This window comes from Sceloporus undulatus, chromosome 3 (assembly GCF_019175285.1).
Source record: "Sceloporus undulatus isolate JIND9_A2432 ecotype Alabama chromosome 3, SceUnd_v1.1, whole genome shotgun sequence".
Lineage (NCBI taxonomy): Eukaryota > Metazoa > Chordata > Lepidosauria > Squamata > Phrynosomatidae > Sceloporus > Sceloporus undulatus.
In genome coordinates this window covers 269,113,405-269,134,910 of record NC_056524.1, presented here as the reverse complement: position 1 = coordinate 269,134,910, position 21,506 = coordinate 269,113,405, and the positions used below count along the sequence as shown (strand labels likewise).

General features: G+C 43.0%; 1 protein-coding gene across 6 annotated transcripts in view; it reads left to right on the top strand.

The window, feature by feature from the left end:
• LOC121924985 (LIM domain containing preferred translocation partner in lipoma) overlaps window positions 1–21,506 on the top strand; it is a 318,874-nt gene that overhangs the window by 147,778 nt on the left and 149,590 nt on the right. For all 6 annotated transcript variants that reach the window (XM_042456641.1, XM_042456643.1, XM_042456639.1 and 3 more), the window contains one exon: window positions 4,801–5,004. In XM_042456641.1, the coding sequence (XP_042312575.1) occupies window positions 4,812–5,004 (193 nt within the window). In that variant the 5' untranslated portion in view covers window positions 4,801–4,811. The remainder of the gene's footprint in view (window positions 1–4,800; window positions 5,005–21,506) is intronic.

Genomic DNA, 21,506 nt, shown 5'->3' with positions numbered 1-21,506 from the left:
CTATGAATTAGGTGCTGGGGTTGTGTCAGAAAAGGGAGCCAGAAATAAGAAGGAACAAAGTGAGAACTCCTCAAGTCTTCCAGAGAGCAACTGCTCTGATTTTGCTGTGATGCTAGGAGAGTTAGTCAAACTGCAAGAGCATGTGGAACTGCCTGAGTCAAACTGGTGGTCTACCTAGACCAGGGGTGGGCAACTGGGGGAGGATTGCTGTCGTTTGTTATTAACTGCCTTTATGTATACTGTACTTCAACATATGGCAACCCTATAAATGAGAGAACTCCCGGGGCTCCTCTAAATTCCTTACCATATATACTCTACTATAAGTCGCCCTCATGTATAAGTTGAGGGCAGGTTTGGGGGCTAAAATTATGGATTTTGATATGGATATGTCGAGGGTGAACCCTAGAGGCATATAGCAAAAAATGTAAAGGACGAAGCAAAGGAACGTGATGCCAAAGAACTTAAACAGTTCCAGCAGGCATAACTGTTTGTGCTCATGCTGCATTACTTCCCCCCAAAAATTCTAGAGCCCTCCGGAGCAACACCAGGTGGCTCTTCACACACATGTCCCACTGTGCCATCCAGTGCTGCCACCATGAGTCACTCCCTGTGAAGTCAGAACAAGGTGTCCGGCCATGTGATTGATGCTGGATACTTTGCTTATGGCCTCAGAGGGAGCATTTCACAGTGGCAGCAGCAAGCATCACAACATGACTCAAATGCGAAGAGCCGGCTGTTGTCACTCTGGAGTGCCCAATTAATGAGGGGATGTCAGGGCAACTCTGGGGACAGAATACTCTGGGCTGCTCCTGGAGTATTCTGGCCCATGCCAGACACCACCCAAGAGAATGAACCTGTTCCCATATGCCTCTCCTGGTTCCTGTTGCACATCCTGGGACAATTGTCTTGTAGAAGGAGTTACAAGGTCCTCCTCCTGCAACATTCCACCCTCCAAAAATGAACAGCTGGGGGTTTGCTGTTATATACTTTCAGTTCAACTCTGCCATTTGGTAACATTATCATAGGGATTTCTTGCAAGATTTCATCACAGCAGGCTTCCTATTGTCTTACTCTAAGGCTGAGAGAATGCGTATAGTTTAAGGTCAACCTATCAGGGTGAATATCTCATGATTACTTGTCAACTCAGGACCAAGGTGTCCAGCAATTGCTAATGTGTGGCATTCCCAGGTCCTCATCCTATCCTGATACCACTTACCAGCTCTCAAACTAAGGCTGCTGTCACACTGCAGAATTAATGCAGTTTGACACCGCTTTAACTGTCATGGCTCCATCCTATGGAATCCTGGGATTTGTAGTCTGTTGTGACTCAAGAGCTCTCTGAGAGAAGGATCACTCACAAAATGACAAGTCTCAGGTTTTCAGTAGGCTGAGAGAGAGTGAATTGCCTAAGGGCATTCCACAGCTGAGATGCCACAGTTGAGAAGGCCTTCTCCCATGTCCCAACAGTGTATTCACCTCACAGAGGAGACACAGAGGAAGGTCTTCTGCAGAATACATATTCTGCAGGCACATACATGAGCTATCAAATCGGCATTTTTGGTCTCATAATTCCAGTCCCTCAAGACTTCTCTTCTCTACCCAAGCCTTCCCTAACCAGATAGATAAAGCATAATAATAATAATAATATTAATGTACCTTCACTTCACCACATGCCAGCCTGGGAACCATGTTGGGAAAGGCGTTGTTGTTGTTGTTGTTGTTGTTGTGAGCCTTCCAGTTGTTTCCAACTTATGCTGGCCCTAATATGAACCTATCATGGAGTTTTCTTTGTTCGGAGGAGGTTTGCCATTGCCTCCCCTGAGGCTGAGAGCATGTGACTTGCCCAGGGTCACCCAAAGAGTTTCATGGCTAAGCAGGAATTCGAATTCTGGTCAGTTTGAGTGACATAGTCAACACTCAAACCACTACACCATGCTGTCTCTCTGGGAAAGGCTAATCTACTCCATACGTTCTTGAAAACTTGTGGTGTGAATCTGTGGAAATCTCTGCTACTTGATGTGGTAAAGTAGACAATAAATAACCATGCTGCCTTTGCAATCCCTGCCACAAGCACCACCACTGCCAACAAAATAATCCCTGTAATTTACACCATGTGTTGAAATCCTTTCTCTTGAGGTTTATTACATTCTTTGTTCATTGCAAGATGTATTTTGTTCTCCTCTGCACCAACAAGGCTTTCACTATTTCTTTGTCTTCCAGAGTATTTATTGTGGTCACTGCAGCAGCCCTATGCTATAAATAAAGCCAGATTTAAAAACATTTTAGTAATGATGTTTTGGTAGAAAAAAACCCGCAGCGTATCTGGGATCTCTGGACAATCTGTTTTTCTTGCAGACTAAGCAAACAAGCCATAATCTTCACAATCATGTAACATATCTACTGCTGCTGTTGTTAACTGCCCTTGAGGCAACCTCAACTCATAGCAACCCTGTGGATGAGACATCTCTTTCTGTTGGCTTTCTTCACTGTCCAGCTCTCGCATCCATACATGGGGATGGGAATTACAGTGGCTTGAACAATCCTCACTTTGGTGTTCAGAGTTATATCTTAGCACTTTAGGATCTTGTCCAATTTTTTCATAGTACCCTTTCCCAATCCTAATCCTTTTCTGACTTCTTGGCTGCAGTCTCCATACTGTTCAGTGTTTGATCCAAGATATGGGAAATATTTATTTAAAATTCCTCGTTCGCTAGGATGAATTCTTGTAAATCTTCCATGGCCATTATTTTTGTTTGCTTAATGTTGAGCATTAATCCAGCCTTGGCACTTTCCTCCTTGACCTTCTTCAGTAATTCTTCCAAGTCCTTGTTGATTTCAATTAGAAGTATTGTGTCATCTACATATCTTCTGATCTTCACACCTCCTGCCTCCCTGCTGTACATATGATACACGTATGATTATCTACATACATGTTAGATAAATAGGGTGATAAGTATGCAGCCTTGCCTGACCCCTTTTTCAATTGGGAACCATTCTGTTTCTCCATATTCAGTTTTGATGGCAGCCTCTTGTTCTGAATACAGGCTATGCATCAGAACAGTTAGGTGTATTGGCACTCCTATTTGTTTGAGAGGATTCCATAGCTTTTCATGGTCTTCACAGTCAATGGCTTTGCTGTTGTCAATGAAGCACATATACATTTTCTTTTTGAATTCTCTAGTGCTCTCCATTATCCACTGTATGTTTGTTATGTGGTCCCATGTGCCTCTTCCTTTCCTAAATTCAGCTTGCATCTCTCGATGTCTGTTGTCTGCCACTTAATCTCAGCAAGCATTTTCTCTAATTTTTGAGCACTGGCTGTAGATTTGAGTTTTAACCCAATTTTTAGCCTTAAAAATGGCCAGAATCCAGATAATGGATTATGTGTGTATAAGTTCCTCTAGGGCTGCTGCCATGGCTCCATGGCATGGAATTCTGGGATTTATGGTTTGGTGGGGCACCATAGCTTTCTGACAGGGAAGGCTGAATATCTCACAGAACTACAAATCCCACAATTCCATAGCATAGAGTCATGGCAGTTAAAGTGGTGTCACACTGCTTTATTTCTGCAGGATGGATACACTCTACATATATGGTTGGACATTTTTGTCTGATGCAGGGAATCTCCGGCCTGATACAGACAGGCCAAAATAAAGCTGCTTCGAGTCACTTTGGAGGTACAGTGGTGCCTCGGGTTACGAAATTAATTCGTTCCGCGGCCGCTTTCGTAACCCGAAAAGCCTTCGTAAGCCGAATTGCCATAGGCGCTAATGGGGAAAAGCCGCGTTTCGTGCGAAAAAGCCGAAAAAAGCACCAAAATTTTATTCGTAACCCGAAAAAACATTCGTAACCCGGAACAATGATTTCCAATGGGATTTTTTCGTATCCCGAAAATTTCGTAACCTGGGTATTTCGTATCCCGAGGTACCACTGTATAGTGTTTCAGTGATGCATGCGTCCTAAGAGTCTGGAAGCTGCACCAAAGCTGCACTCCAGTTCTTAGGACTGGAGCGTGGCTTTGGTACGGCTTCTGGACTCTTATTGCGTATGTATCATTGAAACACCATACCTCCAAAGTGACTCGAAGCAGCTTTATTTTGGCCTGTCTGTATATAAAGGCAATAGAAGTGGACTCACAGAGGCAGTGCTGTTGTGCATCTGGATGTGCATTCTTAATTGATGCACACCCTCCCATTATCATTGTTATTTGTTGTGTTGACTCTGCACTTGTTGGTAAGTCATGGCTTGAAATTTCATGTCTCCTAAGGATCAGAGAACACCAGAATGCCATCATCTGAGCTTTGGATGGGTCCCATTGTTGTTGTTGTTGTTGTTATTGTTATTGTTGTTGCTGTTGGGTGCCTTCAAGTCATTTCTGACTTATGGCGACCCTAAGGCAATCCTATCACAGGGGTTTCTGGGGCTGGGAGTGTATGACCTGTCCCAGGTCACCCAGTTTGTTTACATGGCTGATCATGGAGTTAAACCCTGGTCTTCAGAGTCAAAATGCATCATGCTGACCCAAAACAGTGCATCATGCTGACTTTAATGGGGCCATTAGCTCAGAGATATAAGCATCACCATTGTGATAGGAAAACTGGTGGAAATGTTCCCAGTTAAGAATGGGAATAACGTGTTGGAAATAGAGCTCAAAACTGCAAGCATATATTTTGGGGCCATAGAAGTGCTGTTTGGATATAATATTTTAAAATACAGAGAACAACTGCAAAAAATACCATAACCTCCCAACACATTTTTCCCATCTCAATAATTGTATTTTTACACATCCCTTCTTTTTAGAGACCTGAGAGATGTCTCATCCATCATGGTTGCCACCAAAGAACTCCAGCGAGCCCATCGGACATGTGACTGCAAGAATGGAGACCACGCATGCTTTTGGGACCCCAAGTGTCTCTGTGTCCACTCAGCAGACCCCCAAAAAGTTTGCTCCGGTTGTGGCCCCCAAACCAAAGTACAATCCCTATAGACAAGTGGAAGGGGAAGGTAAGAATTATTTCTTTTTTCACGGCTTAAATCCTACTCTCTTGCTAATGATTCAACCTGGAAAGAACACAGTAAGATGGACATTAAAACAGTAAGAAGATATGGTTTATTTTATGCGTGAGGGATGAAAAAAATATTGAAAAAATTAGCTGAAGAATATGTTTGAGGAAACCCTGAGGAAGAAGATTCTGACAACAATCTTCGCTGTCTGGGAGTTGTTCCTAATGTTGAGGTGGAATCTCTTTTCCTGGAGCTTGCATCCATTGTTCCGCGTTATAGTCTCTGGAGCAGCAGAAAACAAGCTTGCTCCCTCCTCAATATGACATCAAATACTGTATTTCAAATATTTAAACAGGGCTATCATATCACCTCGTAACCTTCTCTTCTCCAGGCTAAACATCCCCATCTCCCTAAGTCATTCCTCATAGGACATGGTTTCCAGACCTTTCACCATTTTAGTCGCCCTCCTTTGGACACGCTCCAGTTTCTCAATGTCTTTTTTTAATTGTGGTGCCCAGAACTGGACACAGTATTCCAGGTGGGGCCTGACCAGAGCAGAATACAGTGGCACTATTACTTCCTTTGATGTAGACACTATACTTCTATTGATGCAGCCTAAAATTGCATCGGCCTTTTTAGCTGCCGCATTGCACTGTTGACCTATGTTCAACTTATGGTCTACTTGGACTCCTAAATCCCTTTCACATGTAGTCTTGTTCAGCCAGGTATCCCCCATCCTATATCTGTGCATTTTATTTTTCTGCCCTAAGTGCAGTACCTTACATTTCTCCATGTTGAATTTCATTTTGTTAGCTTTGGCCCAGTTTTCTAGTCTGTTCAGGTCATTTTGAATGTTGATCCTGTCCTCTGGAGTATTAGCTATTCCTCCTAATTTGGTGCCATCTGCAAATTTGATAAGTATGCTCCCAATTCTGTCATCCAGGTTATTGATAAAGATGTTGAAAAACACTGGACCCAGGACAGAGCCCTGTGGGACCCCACTGGTCACTTCTCTCCAGGAGAGAGGCGGTCCTCTCTCTAGAGGACCGCCTCTCCCCATACATTCCGCCCCGCACACTCAGATCATCTGGACAGTTGCGCTTAAGCGTGCCAGAGGCCAGGTTAATATCTACATCAAAGAGGGCCTTTACCATCTTGGCCCCTAACCTCTGGAACTCGCTGCCAGCTGAGCTTCGTGCTGTCGCCTCCTTAGCCCAATTTAGGAAAGGGCTGAAAACCCTACTATTTGAGCAGGCATTCCCCTGACACCTACCCCCGACTATGCTTTGATCCTCCCCTCTAGCCAGTGTGGCCGCTGGCAGGATTGTGTTTTTAATCTGTATTAATTGTGCATTATGCATTGTATTGATGTTGTAAACCGCCCTGGTATTTGATAGGGCGGTATATAAATAAACATTTTATGATTTATTATTATTATTATGAAAAGGAGCCATTGTTGAGCTTCTCCTTTCCACTGTATTACAAACTCCAGGAGAACATGGTCACTTCCACCTAATGATCCCACCACTTGCACTCCATTAACCAAGTCATTCTTGTTGGTTAGGATCAGATCCAAAATAGCTGACCCCTTTGTTGCCTCTTCCACCTTTTGGACAATGAAATTGTCTCTGAGGCAAGTGAGGAATTTGTCTTCATGGCAAGTGAGGAATTTGCTATACCTTGAGGATTTGGTTGAGTTTGACTTCCAGCAAATATCAGGATAGTTGAAGTCACCCACCACTACTACATCTCTCTTTTCTGAATGTGTGGTCATCTGTTCTTGAAAGACATCATCCAATTCTTCAGTCTGACTTGGGGGTTTGTAGTAGACTCCCACCGTAACATCCTTGTTGTTTCCCTCCCCTTTGATTCTTATCCAGATGCTCTCCACCTGGCTTCCATGACTGATGTCCTGGATCTCTTCACTGGTGTAAATATCTCTGACATATAGTGCCATTCCTCCTCCTTTCCTGTTTGGCCTGTATCTCTTGAAAAGGTTATACCTCTCTATTTCTACATTCCAATCGTGAGACTCATCCCACCAGGTTTCAGTGATGCCTATTATATCATATTTGCTTTGTTGTGCTAGGAGTTGAAGTTCATCTTGCTTATTCCCCTGCTCTGTGCTTTAGTGTAGAGACATCTTAGACCATGTGTTCCCTTTACTTGCTGCCTGTGCAAGTTCTTTTGCCTCCCACTTTTGGGTCCTTGCACTGTTTGCCTTGTTCCCTCTGTGTCAGTTTGACTATCTTCTCCAGCCCTTTTGCCTTCCAGTTTACTGTCTCCCTCCCCCACATAACTCAGTTTAAAGCCCTCCTGATCAAATTCTTGAGACTGTTGGCAAAAATGTTTTTGCCAACTGGTGTGAGATGCAACCCATCCCTTGCCAGACGTCCCTCCTCATGGAACCGCAGCCCATGGTCCAAGAATCCAAACTGTTCTTGGCGGCACCATCTACGAAGCCAGTTATTTACAACCACTATTTTCTTCTCCCTTCCTGGCCCATGCCCTTCAACTGGGAGAAGAGAGGAGATGACAACCTGTGCATCCATCTCTTTCAATTTCCTACCCAAAGCCTCATAATCCCTTATGATATTCTGAAGGTTGTGCTTTGCAGTATCATTGGTTCCCACATGAACCAAAAGAAAGGGATAATAGTCAGTAGGCTTGACAAGTCTTGTCAGCCTCTCTGTCACATCACGGATCTTTGCCCCAGGGAGACAACACACCTCTCGAGACATTTTGTCAGGCCCACAAACCACTGGTTCAGTGCCTCTCAGCAAAGAGTCCCCCATGACCACCACTCGCCTCCTCCGAGGCTTAGCAGTGGCTATTCCCTTTGGTGGAGCTCTCTGGGTCCCCTGCTTTGTCCCTGAGGTCTGTCCCTACTGCAGTTCCTCATCATCCCTGATAGTAGAGAGAGATTGAAATCGATTCTGTAGCTGTAAGCTTACAGAATGTTCCTTGGTTTTCCTACTTCTGTGTGTGGCACTCTTCCAACTATCTGCTTCTGTTGTGTGTGAAGTGACCTCCTCCTCCCCAGCAACTTTCTCTGTGTGTTTCCCGTCCAAGACTGCCTGGTCGGTTCTGGTCAGGAAAACCTCTTGCTCCCTATGACACTGAAGTACATTTTTCTTTTTCTTTTTCTTTTTCATGTTCTGTACCCCTCTATACATTTATTCAGCTGTCCTGAGCCCTGACTAGGGCACTTGCAAGCCTCTCATTTAGAGGATGACCAAAAGTCAAGGTTCACTTGAATGCAAATAACACCACTACCACCATCTACAAAACTCTGGTTACTAAGTTAAATAATTAAATCCCTGTGATATTTGCTGGGATTTTCTGACTCTTTCCAGCATAATTATTTCTATATGTGTGTGTGCGCGCTCACACATATACGCCTATCTGAATAACTCTGACAGAAGCCATCTGGTTAGTTTTTCATAAAATTATATCTAGAGAAATGGTGGATTTCTGCGACTCCACCTGCCTTTTATTCTACATTAGCCTCTGCTGGTTTTTTTGGATTTGCAGGTTGCTTGGCTATTTATGTCCTGGTTTTTATTGGTGAAATGTTGAAGGGTACATTACAGACAGACAATGTGATGTAGTGGTTTGAGCATTGGATCGTGGCTCTGGAGAACAGAATTGCAATCCCTGCTTAGCTGTGGGAACCCATTGAGTCACCTTGGGCACATCACACTCTCTCAGACTCAAAGGAAAGCAAAGGCAAATCCCCTCTGAACAAATCTTGCCAAGAAAACCCTGTGATAGGTTTCCAGATGCAGGCTCTGCTTCCAAATTTACCATTGCACCACTGGTTAAGAGTTTAAGAGCCTTCGTGGCTTACCTGTGGACTACAGCAGCCTCCGCTTTGCACCCAACCCTGAAGCAGAGGAGTGGAAGTGAGTTTGAGAAATGACATCTGGCAGACCTTTGGGGAGCCTGTCTGCTGATGCTGATGATTCCTGCTCCTTTCTGACAGTGTGTGACAAAGATGGTCTTCACCCACTTTGCAGCTATTTTCAGCAAGAGATCAGAGAGGCAGGGAGAAGTAGCAGCAACAAGCACTGAGTATGTGCTGAATCATACAACAGAACAACAAGAGAAAATACCACCAGTGTCACAGATTCATGGCCACCAATCATAGAATCATAGAGTTGGAAGAGACCACAAGGGCCATCTAGTCCAACCCCATTCTGCCATGCAGGAACTCTCAGTCAAAGCATCCTCAACAGATGGCCATCCCGCCTCTGTTTAAAGACCTCTAGTGTCTCAACTACCATGGGTCCTGTACTAGGAGAAAGGTGGGATACCAATAAAATAAATAAATGCAGTTCATGCCACCCCCTAACTGTAATATGAGAAACCACCGTTTCACTTAATTGTGATCAGGATGGGGAAGGCCTGTCTAGGCATCTGGAGGTCCTCCAGCACTACTCTGTGGTCAACTTCTAGCAAAGGTTGATCATAGAGTCACACTGGAAGAACCCCAAATACCTAGAGAGGCATCCTCTCTAGGTATTTTCTAATCCAACAGCACGATTTTATGGTATTCTATGGCAGTTTGTTATTATCCATGGTTTCATTTACAAATGGTAAGTCTGGGAACATATCCCCCAAGGATACAGGTGGCGACCTGTAAATAAATAAATGATAGTCTAAAGGTGGATGGGATCCTTAAGGCCAAATAGTTCAGGTTCTCAGCCCTGCTTGATGCAGAAAATTCAGATTTTCTTCCTATCCACCTTCTTCACTCTCCAGCTTTCACAGCCATCCTACAAATGGAAAATAAGATGGTATGGACTATCCTAATTTTTGCTGTTCTTGCTGTGTGCCTTCAAAGCATTTCTGACTTATGGCAATCCAAAGGCAAACTTATCTTGGGTTTCCTTTGGCAAGGTTCAATGATATATCTGTATACTTCAGGATTTTGTCTGGTTCCTTCATAGCAGCCCTTCCAAAGCCCTAGTCCTCTGTTTCCACTTCTGTTGTCTATTTGATTTCTATATTGGCCATCAAGTGAGGACCCTGTATACAGTCAGTTCTTGGGTTGTTTGAAGTATTTGTTTGAGATGAACAAACTGTTGGCCGTTTAAAAAAAAAATCAGTCAGTTTCCTGCTTCATTTCTCGATCCCAGGCCAAAATTTCCTGCAATCTTTGATTCTGCGCTGTTTCCTACTTTTGCATTCCAGTCACCTATAATTAACAAGTGCTGTTTTGGTGCACAATCAATTTCCTCCCAGCATAGAATATTTCAAATTTCTTCTTCTTTTGCCTCTGTAATTGAAGCATAAACTTGGATTGGGGTGAGGCTATCAGTATGCTGATGACACCCAAATATATTTACCCATGCCTCAGCTAAGGAGCCAGAAAACCCCAAAGGCATCCCTTCCCACCACCAGCGATTGGTGAGAATGGGCTTCTGCCACTCCCCCATAACCTTTCCAGGTATGACAATACTACTGCCTGGGTAGTAAAGGGAGGATAATAGCTTTCATATCTGGACAGCAGACCCAGCAGACCTGGAAGGCAGTCCCTTCCCACCAGCACAACATCCACTCTAAAGTGTCACCTGGTGCATTCTGTATCCCCTGCACTCTGCAAGTGACAGCCCTGATGGCGATGTGTCCAGCTATTTTCCTGTGGCTGGAGGCATTGCAAGGATGTCATCTGCAGAGAGCTTGGAAGGACCTCAGGAGGTCCCTGCAGATGTCTGTCTATCACAGCACATCCAAATGCAGGGAAACATCTGGTCACATCCCCATTCATCCAACAACACAGGAAGTAGGGTTTCTCCTGTTTGGTTCCAAGCCATTATCTACAGCATCAAGAAATGAGCATAGTGCTTGTGAATCTTGAGTCTTCTGTTTTGTGACATTTATGCTGCAAGAGAAACATGTTTGGCAGAAGGAGCTTACTCATCTTCTGCATTCCACTATTGCAAAATAAAGCTGGCACAATTTAATAACACACAAAATCTAATTTCCTTCTCCGGTGGCTTGTGCCAGCAGTGGAGTCAAATGTGCAACAAATGGAAGGCGGGTTGGTTTGGGAAGGTGACAGTTCCTCTTAAGGGTGGGCTTTCCTTTTTCCAGACTTTTAACCCAGGTCTGAGCAGCGCTTCGGAAATCTCCATTGATTTTTGACTAATTAATCACTCAGTCACTCACTCACTCACTCAATCAATCATTCAATCAATGTATAGGCTTGCTGTAAGTTGGAAAGAACTTGAAGGCATACAACAAGAACAAGAACAACAGTGCTGCCTTGGATCCTGTACGTATTGGGAAAATGACAGCATATAAAATAAATACATACATACATATCCAGCACATACACACTTAAACACAACATGTATACGCACCATTATACAAGTTTGGAAGTATCTCAAATGCCAAGGCTTCACCCAATGGATCCTGAAATTTATAGTTCAGGGAGGTACTTGGAATTCTGTGCTCTGCTCCCCTGGCTAAGAATCCTAAGTACTGCATGAAACTACAGGTCTCAGGATTTCAAAGGATTTCAAAGGATGGAGACATGGCAGAATGCTATAACTGTGCAACGCAGATAAAACATGGGGTTTTTTTTGAAGGGAGGAGAGGAAGTCGTTCTTGTTTCCAAAAGCCATGGGGGAAGCTGCGAAAGTTGTCCCCTCAATGTCACAAGGGTAGGGGGGTTGTCAGGGTTCTCCCTCTCTCTCTCTCTCTCTCTCTCTCTCTTTCTTTCTGCAAAAAAATAAATAAGTGAAATGGGTGAGTAGTGAGGAGACCCTTCTCAAGACAGTAGGGTTTTTCTGCAGCCCCCAGACCTTAGGAACATGCCCAGCCTTTCCTCTAGCTGCAGACCAGGCTGGTTGGGGGATTTTGGTAATTGTAGTTCAAAAAGTAATTTCTCCAAGTTATGACTATATTACAAGAAATTATTAATTCACCTGTGCTTTCTTGCACACTTGTGGGTGGGTGGGTGGGTTGTGTTTGAATGTAAATTCTGTCTTTGTATGTGTGTGTGTGTGTGGGGGGGTTCATTTAAGAGCCAGAAGTTTAATCTCTTTTTAAAGCGATCTAGGGTAGTGGCTTCCACCACATTATGATGCTATATTTACTCTGCCCACATCGCCAGGGCCACCTTTTGCCTGGTGATTCATCTGTGCAGTCTGCGAACCACAAGAGATTAATTTGGGCAAAAGAAAAGTGAAGAGAAATAGTTTGCAAGAGGGGATGGGGAGGGGGAATTCAAAACCCTGACAGGCTTGATAAAGCAAAAGAATCGTGTTTTTTAGAAAGAGCAATTGCCAGAACATCTCCCATCAACTATATTAAACTTGTTTTGAAAAATAAAAATATAAAATAAGGGAAAGGTTACTCTGTCTATATTTACCCGTGGTGTTTGTGCTTAATTAAAGGCACAGTATTCCATCCAAACACGTAATGTTAATGTCATAAAGTAGCAGCCTGCTCTCAGCCTTTTCAACACGCAAAAATAATTATTTTTGGTTGTTTTTCTTCTACTGCTCTACCTCCAACTTTTAAAGGTACATTGGATATATAAAGCATTCCATCACATAAATACAGGAGAGGGCAACTGAAATGGGTCTGGGAGCCTTTGGAACTTCTGGGGAGCAGACTGACCACCAAATACAATGGATCCTCCACATTCACTGGACTATGGAAAAGCCACAAAAGCCACACACACAAAATCCACTATTTTTAAATAACTGCCTAGGAATCACTAGGTCCTCCAGCAGACCAGCACAACTCTATGCCCTGGTGGTGCAGTGGTTAAATGCCTGTACTGCAGCCATTCACTCAAGACCACAAGGTTGCGAGTTCAAGACCAGCAAAAGGGCCCAAGCTCGACTCAGGCTTGCATCCTTCCAAGGAGGGAGCTAAAATGAGTACCCAGACTGTTGGGGGCAAATTAGCTTACTTGCTAATTAGCTTACTTGCTGTTCACCGCTATGATCTTTGGAATAGCGGTATATAAATAAAAAAATAAAACAAATTATGGTCAACATCTGCCAGAGGCTGACCATAGAATCATGCCGGAGGACCTATAAATGCCTCGAAGAGTGTTATGTCTAGGAATTCCAAGGTCCTCTGATGCAACTATTTGACCAACTTATGGCAGAGTCACACCGGAGGACCTAGAGATTTCAAGAGAGAACATGTTAATAAAATCTGTAAATAATAAAATCTGCAAAAGTCAAAGCCACAAATGTGGAGGGACGGCAGTCTTCTCTCCCCTGCAAAAAATAAAATAAAAATAAAAATAAAAATAAATAAATAAAATAAAATAAAATAAAAAATAAAAAAATGGAAGTGGTCAAGCATTAGTTTCCATTTTTTAAAAGCAAGAATCACGTTCTTGCATAAAGAGAGGTGGACCCAGAGTCTTATCACATTACAAAAGTAAGATGAGACGCAGCGAGAAACAAGCATCTTTCTCTCCTTCCAGAGGGAAACAGTTGTGAAAGTGTCCCTTTTGCCAAGTGAATTTTCCAGGGTGACAAAAGGAAAGCATCTACAAGCCTCTTCCACATTTTTACAGCCTTTCCCCCTCTGACATCATGTGGCGAAGCAAGCAGAAAGCTGCTTGTCTTGCTGCAATCACGTCTTACTTTTGTAATGTGATAAGGCTGCTAGTTTGTTGTGGCACCAGAGCTTTCTGACAGAGAAGGCTAAATCTCTCACAAAACTACAAATCCCAGGATTTTATAGCATTGAGCCATGGCAGTTAAAGCCAATGCAGATGCAGCCATAGCTACAAGATGTAGCTGCAAGATGTAGCTGCAACAGTATCCTGTCCTACACCCCTGACACCAACATTTGCAGCCACCCAAAACTTGGTTGGAAGCACAAGGATAGGCATCTATAGGGACTCACTGGGCTCCTCTGAAGCTCTCTGCAGATAATGCCATTGCCCTGTTCCCAGCTATAGCAAGGAATAGGGTTACTGCATGGGGGCAGGGGCCATTTTTCTTTCTTGAGTCCATCAGGCGAGCCACACATTGGGTGAGCCATTTTACCTTGCCCAAAGTGACCTGATGTTACTTCTGGCCACCATTTTGGCTACGTTTTGACTCTGGCCTCCTCCTTTTTTGGTATTTTGGCAAGGGTTGGGGGCCTTGCAGGGTTAGAAGAAAAATCCTTCTTTTTTAGGCAATTTCGTCCCACTTGGGGGCAAAAAAATTGCTCCCAAATCCCCTCATTTAAAAAAAAAATTGGGGTGGGGTTGGGGGCTGGAGAGGTTTTCTTGGCACACGGGCCACACTTTGCCCACTTCTGAGTTATGGGAACATAACTAGAGGTGAATCCATACAGTAGAAATAATGCAGTTTGACACCACTTTTAACTGTTGTAGCTGCATCTTATGGAATCTGGGGATTTGTAGTTTTACAAGGTCTTTAACTTTCTTTGCCTGAGAGAGCCAACACTTCACAAATCCCAGGATTCTGTAGAGCCATGGTAGTTAAAGTGGTGTCAAGCTGCATTATTTCTACAGTGCTTGTCTGCTGTTTCCCCAGCTCTTCACCACCCAGGAGAGCATTAGGTTTGGAGTCTGCAGGTGAGTAGAGGTGGGTCGAGGAGGAATATTTTGTTCATTGCATATTCAGTTGAGAATTTCAGCCTCTCTAATGACTATAAAAATATGTTGGAATAGCTAAGGGAGAAGCCGAATTTGAAAAGATAATATTGCAAGAAGGGACTAAAGAAACTTCCAAAATATATCAACTACTGCTGAGACAAGAACTTGAACAGGAAAATATAAAAGACTGTATGATAAAATGGGCTCAGGAATTGGGACAAAATATCCAATTAGTACAATGGGAAAAAAATTGGACAAGACGAATGAAGCTTACTAAAAGCTATGCCCTTCAAGAAAATTTGATCAAAATGCAATTTAGATGGTATTTAACTCCGGAATTATTAGCTAAAGTTTCTAAAGAGTGTAGTAACAAATGTTGGAAGTGCAAGGAAGAGACTGGGACATTGATACATTGCTGGTGGAGGTGTAAAATGGTCAATAAATTTTGGTCTGAAGTCCACCAACAAATACAAAATATTTTGAAAGTAAAATTCGGGAAAGATCCTAAGATGTATTTACTAAATATGGTGGAGGATAGTGAATTAGAAAGAAAACACGGAAAAATAATATTTTATATGATCTTAGCTGCAAGGACTCTGTTAGCTTCTATGTGGAAATTGGAAAAGGTACCAGATATAAAATCATGGGTAATTAAGGTATATGAGTATATGGATATGGACAAACTAACCTGTTGGATAAATAAGGGGTCAACGGATAAGTCTAAGAAACAATGGGAACCGTGGATAAGGTATATGAAACAAGAAGAGGGGGATTACTCTGTCATTATATATGAATAATCTATAAAGTTAACAGATTAAATGGATAAAGAGACCATTTCACTTGGTAATAGTAAGTAAGGTACAAAAAAAAAAAAGCAAAACAAAATGTAATAAGAAATAAGAAAAGATGAATTGAACTTGGTAAAGAAGGTAGTGATGGATTTAAGAATAATACATATAAAGAACAATGAGGATTATAAAGAAGATGTCTAAAGTGACAATTGATAAAGAACTATTTATTTCACAATTTTGATGAGAAGTCATGGAAGGATAATAATGGATAATTCAAATATTATTGGAATGTAAGAACACAATAAGATGTATTTTATTTATAAAAAATTAATAAAAAAAATACTAAAAAAAAAAAAAAAAATATGTTGCAGTGGCTTAGTCTGACTATTGTCACCATAAATCACCAGCAGGATGCTAATCACATTTTCTAAAAATGTTAAACGGTGCAGAAACAGTCCCACAACATGTTTAAAAAGTGAATTTCCACACCCAGAGGACTGTAAGAAAGGCAAATCAGACTTATGGGGATATAGAAAAAGTGCAGTCTAGGGAGTCTGGAGAGCCAGAGGGAAAAAGCAGATTTGCTGGGGACCACATTTGGCCCACTCATGTCTTAACATGATGGGCATTCCTAGGAAGAGTGGCAAAGTGTGGCAATGTGTATGGAAGAGCAATTCACACACATAGCATGTGCTACCAGAACTCATGACACATTGATTTTGAGTGTGTTTCATTGCTTAGAATCTAGAGGTGAAGAAAAATTATGGTGAACTTGGCATTTATTTGGGAGGAAGGAATGTAGCATTCCCATGCCTCCAAAGACCTGTTGCAGGGGAATGCATAACTTACCTATATTCTGCTATGGTCAGGCCCCACCTGGAATATTGTGTCCAGTTCTGTGCACCACAATTCAAAAAGGACATTGAGAAACTGGAACGTGTCCAAAGGAGGGCGACTAAAATGGTGAAAGGTCTGGAAACCATGCCCTACGAGGAACGACTCAGGGAGCTGGGGATGTTTAGCCTGAAGAAGAGAAGGTTAAGAGGTGATATGATAGCCCTGTTTAAATATTTGAAAGGATGTCACATTGAGGAGGGAGCAAGCTTGTTTTCTGCTGCTCCAGAGACTAGGACCCGAAGCAATGGATGCAAACTGCAGGAAAAGAGATTCCACCTCAACATTAGGAGGAACTTCCTGACAGTAAGGGCTGTTCGACAGTGGAACAAACTCTCCCGGAGTGTAGTGGAGTCTCCTTCCTTGGAGGTCTTCAAGCAGAGGCTGGATGGCCATCTGTCGGGGATGCTTTGATTGTGATTTCCTGCATGGCAGAATGGGGTTGGACTGGATGGCCCCTGTGGTCTCTTCCAACTCTATGATTCTATGAATCTATGATTCTATAGAGCATTCAAGGATTTGCTTACAGGGCATTTGTGAGAAGTAAAGTGTGCAGAAAACGATGTATGTGTTTTAAAATCTGTAGAGCTAAGACATGTATAGTTTTTTGTGGGTTTTTCGGGCTATGTGGCCATGTTCTAGCAGAGTTTCTTTCTGACATTTCACCAGCATCTGTGGCTGGCATCTTCATTCTCTGAAGCTGCCAGCCACAGATGCTGGCAAAATGTCAGAAAGAAACTCTGCTAGAACATGGCCACATAGCCCAAAAAACCCAGAAAAAACTATGGATGCTGGCCATGAAAGCCTTCGACTAAGACATGTATGTTTGGAGGAAAAAAACAATATAAGCACTGGCTTTATTCACTGGGGGACAATGGTATAAATTGTGGATTGTTAATGTGCACAGGGAGAAAGGCATAAAGGTGTGTACAGATTTATGTGTGGATGGACAATGCAAAATCTTGCATCTTGATGGGAAGCAAGGATGGGACGATAATGTACATGAGTTTTGGAGAAAATCAGCAAGATACAAATGGAGAGATTTTCACATCCCTGTTGGAATCACACCCCTAGAGATTTAGACATCTACAGAAAGTAGTAGAAAATTCTGGGAATGAGACACCTGACGTTGTGACTTTTCCATGCCTTGGGTGTTATTTTTAAGATACATAGGAGGCTTCATGAACTTTCACTAAACTTTATTTGGAGTAGGGAAGCCCCTTAAAAGAAGGAGGGGAGGGACAAACGCAACCACACACAACACAGTTATGTGTTGGACGTAGATATTCTGGTATCACTCCCTAGTGGCACAGTTGATAACTCACAATCTCTAAGCCATCAAAATATGGGTAGAATGACATATTTACTTACCAGGATAATGATGGTCTCAGTGGGCTTCGTGTGGCTCCAAACATGGTTTTTGTGATGCTTGAACACTCTAGGATCTCCAGACATCTTCTTCTGTAATTTAAAGGCATATTTTAAATTTTGCAACTATGTCACAATGATTATCATTATCTTAATTGATATACAGGAATTATGATTTATGACTAACATTAGTACAAAACAACAACAATCTTACTAAGGATTCTGTATGGTGTAATATTCTGTGGAGAGCCAAGAAGATAAACAAATGGATCCTAGAGCAGATCAAGCCAGAAATCTCCCTGGAAGGCAAGGTGACAGAACTGAGGCTGCATACTTCAGACACATCATGAGAAGGCATGGATCACTGGAAAAAACTATAATGCTAGGAAAGGTGGAGGGAAGCAGAAAGAGAGGAAGGCTGCATGCTAAATGGGTGGACCACATTAGGGAAGCAACAGGTATGAGTTTGCAGGAACTAAGCAGAGCAGTGGGAATTTTGGAGATGTCTCATCCACAGGGTCACCATAGGTCAGGATTGACTTGAGGGCAATTAACAACAACAACACATGGTTTGGTATGGGAGGAGGAGGAGGCCAAAGGGATGGGTGACACCATGAGTTAATGCACCAGGTGATGACAACCCTAGTGACACCATTGTCACTGAAGATGCCCCGACACCTTCCCATTACATGGGACCCACTTGGTTGCTGTTGTTGCTGCTGTGTACTGTCAAGTCAGTTGCAACTTACGGCAACTCTAAGGTGAACCTATAATGGGATTTTCTTAGCAAGATACAGTGTGCCCTTGCTTTACGTGGGGGATCCATTCCGGACTCCCCAGTGTATAAAGCAAATTATGTGTATGCTCGAGCCCCATTTGAATGAATGGGGCTTGTGTGCGCGCCACAGGCATGTGCCCCATTACGCTCTTTCCTCACCATGCATCCCTGCGCAGCTTTCAGCATAAGCTGAAAGCTGCGTAAAGTGTGCCCGCGTATGACGTGAGCACACTGTACAGTTATCTAAATAATCTGTGGTCGATTGAAACAAGATGTATTTGAAACAAGATATATTTGCTCAGTAACATTTTTATTTTTATTTTGGTCCTCTTCTCTCTTCTGAGCAAATGACAATGAAGGATGGGCTTGACTCTCCCAGAGCTGGTGCTCACTTGACCCCAAAAAAAGAGAGATAAAATGATAATATCTGCTTGAGCTTGTTGTGAAGGTCCTTTGATGGCTTTTAGAAAGACTTTCTTGTGGGTCCTTTTAAGGATAAACCACACAAAGGGTGTGAAAATATTTATTAAGCTGCAGTGGGACGCAGTCCAGAGGAGAGAATGTTTCCACAACAGAACACAAGAATGATTCAGTTTTTCCATTGCAATGGCTTCTAATGTATGAATTGAGTTAAATGTGTGATTGAACTGTTCTCAAAAGAATGCTTGGCATCCTTAACAAAAGCCTGGATAAGTGTGGCTCATGGACCACACGCAGCCCCTGATGCAGCCTACTAGTCTACCAAAGCCCCCACCCCTTTTTTCAAAAATGGCATGATTTTCAGACTGTCTTTGCCCCCACACTACAGGGAAACCAAACACCCAACACACGTGGAAATGCTCTCACCCATTGCAGAACACCTTGCTACTCCCAAAGACCTACATTTTCTGCTGCAGTCCCTCTCAAAATGGCTACAGGAAGTGAGGCAACTTCTGTCCCTGTCACCATTTTGAGAGGAACCCTCTCCCGTTTGGTTTCTGCACCTTTTAACCATCTTGATCATCTTCCTCTGGACATCCCTGGGCTTAGTTGGCTTCAGGGAGTTTGGGAGTTTAAATCCCATTTAAAAAATCTTCTATTTCAGGTGTTTTAAGACACCCAGACAGAGAACTCAGAGAGAAAGGGATGGAGTTACCACGACTCCTTGATGTCCCCCAGGACCTCCTCAAAGGCAACTCCCAACTGGCTGGGGCTGCGGAGAGTTTAATGCCGTTCATCCCTCCGTAATGAGCCCGGTGTTCCCGTAAGATCCGGGTGGCGAGACCACGCTTGGCCTGTCTTTGCTGTTTGCAGCAATCGGGTCACCAGAGAAAGCAAAGTAATTGTGTGTTCCTAGGCAACCAGTCCCAGGAGAAAGAATGAAAAAGAAGACTCAGACAAAAAAAGAAAAGAAGACTTTCTGAACTGGGGAAGTAGAAAGATACCATTATTGCGATTATTTTCCCTCTGTCTCATTCCTAAAACTCTCCCGGGAAGATAGTTCTTTCATGTAAAGGATCATTAGTCTCTTGATAAAGTTCTGCCAGCCTGATTCTTCTCTGCCTATCAGTTACTGGAGCAAATTGCACCAAAATACAGCTTATGGATTGCTCAACATCACCCCCAAAGTGCAAAGAGCCCAGGCTGCCAGTGTGTGGGGTGGGCCATATTTATTATAGGTGTCACCTGTGGAAGGCTCCTTATTCAAAGTTAGTGATAGTATCATTGAGTCATTGAATCGTTGAATCATAGAACTGGAAGAGACCCCAAAGGCCATCCAGTCCAACCCCCTGCCATGCAGGAAGACACAAGCCAAGCCTTCAGAGGGCCATCCATCCTCTGCTTAAAACCTCCATAGAAGGAAACTCCACCACTGTTCAAAGTATTGTCTTCCATTGTGGAACAGCTCTTACTGTCAGGAAGTTCTTCCTAAAGTTTAAGTTGAATCTCTTCTCCTGTAGTTTGCATCAATTGCTCCATTTCCTAGTCTCTGGAGCTGTAGCAAAGCTTGCTCCATCCACAATATGACATCCTTCAAATATTTGAACATGGCTATCATGTTCCCTCTTAACCTTCTCTTTCCCAGGCGAAACGTACCAGCTCCCTACGCCACTCCTCATAAGGCTCAATGGTTTGCCATTTCACCATTTTGGTTGCCCTCCTCTGGACCCATTCCAAGTGAGGTTTGACCAAAGCAGAATAAAGTGGTATATTTACTTTCCTTGATCTAGACACTACACTCCTATTGATGAAGCTTAGGAACACATTGGCTTTTTACCCGTCACATCACACTATTCCCTCATTTTCAGCTTATTGTCAGCTAAGACTCCTAGATGAGGCGAAGTCTGACCAAAGCAGAATAGAGTGGTCTTATTACTTCACAATACTATTGATGCAAGCTAGAATTGCATTGGCTTTTTTAGCCGTCACATCAAACGTAATGTTCAATCTGTGATCTACTAGGACCCTCAGATCCCTTTTGCGTGTTCTGTTGTCAAGCCAGGTGTCCCCCAACCTATATCATAGTTTTTCATTTTACTGCCCAAAATGTATCCTACATTTTTCCCTGTTGATGTGTTGGAGTACAGCTGGAATTATCCCAAGTAATTGTAGCCCAACATATTTAAATTATCCCATCAGGCTCCTCTGCATGTCTCTCTCTGTGTGTGTGTGTGTGTGTGTGTGAGAGAGAGAGAGAGAGAGAGAGAGAGAGATCTGAAATAGGAGATTGCAACCTTGTGATTTCTAAGCCCATAAAAAACATGACATTTCAGTATGTAATTCTAAGGCTGTGGATGACGTTGTTGCAGAGACATGGGGTCTTTCAAACCTAATTTAAGCATCTCTTGTTAACACAGCCCTGGGATCTAGATACTTGAGTATCTTTGCCGACATCAGCTGCGCAACCTTTTCTGGGGTGGTGGTGGTGGGGATGCTGTGGGACGTGGGCAGGTGTGAGTAGCAGTGTGGAAAATTTAAAAGGGTAAACTCCTACAACTGGCATCACACACACACTCTCACACACCTACATCTGTAGCAGCTAGCCAGGTTATGATAAATCTGCCTTTGCTCAGATCTAGAGCTTGGAGAATCTCTGTTTGAT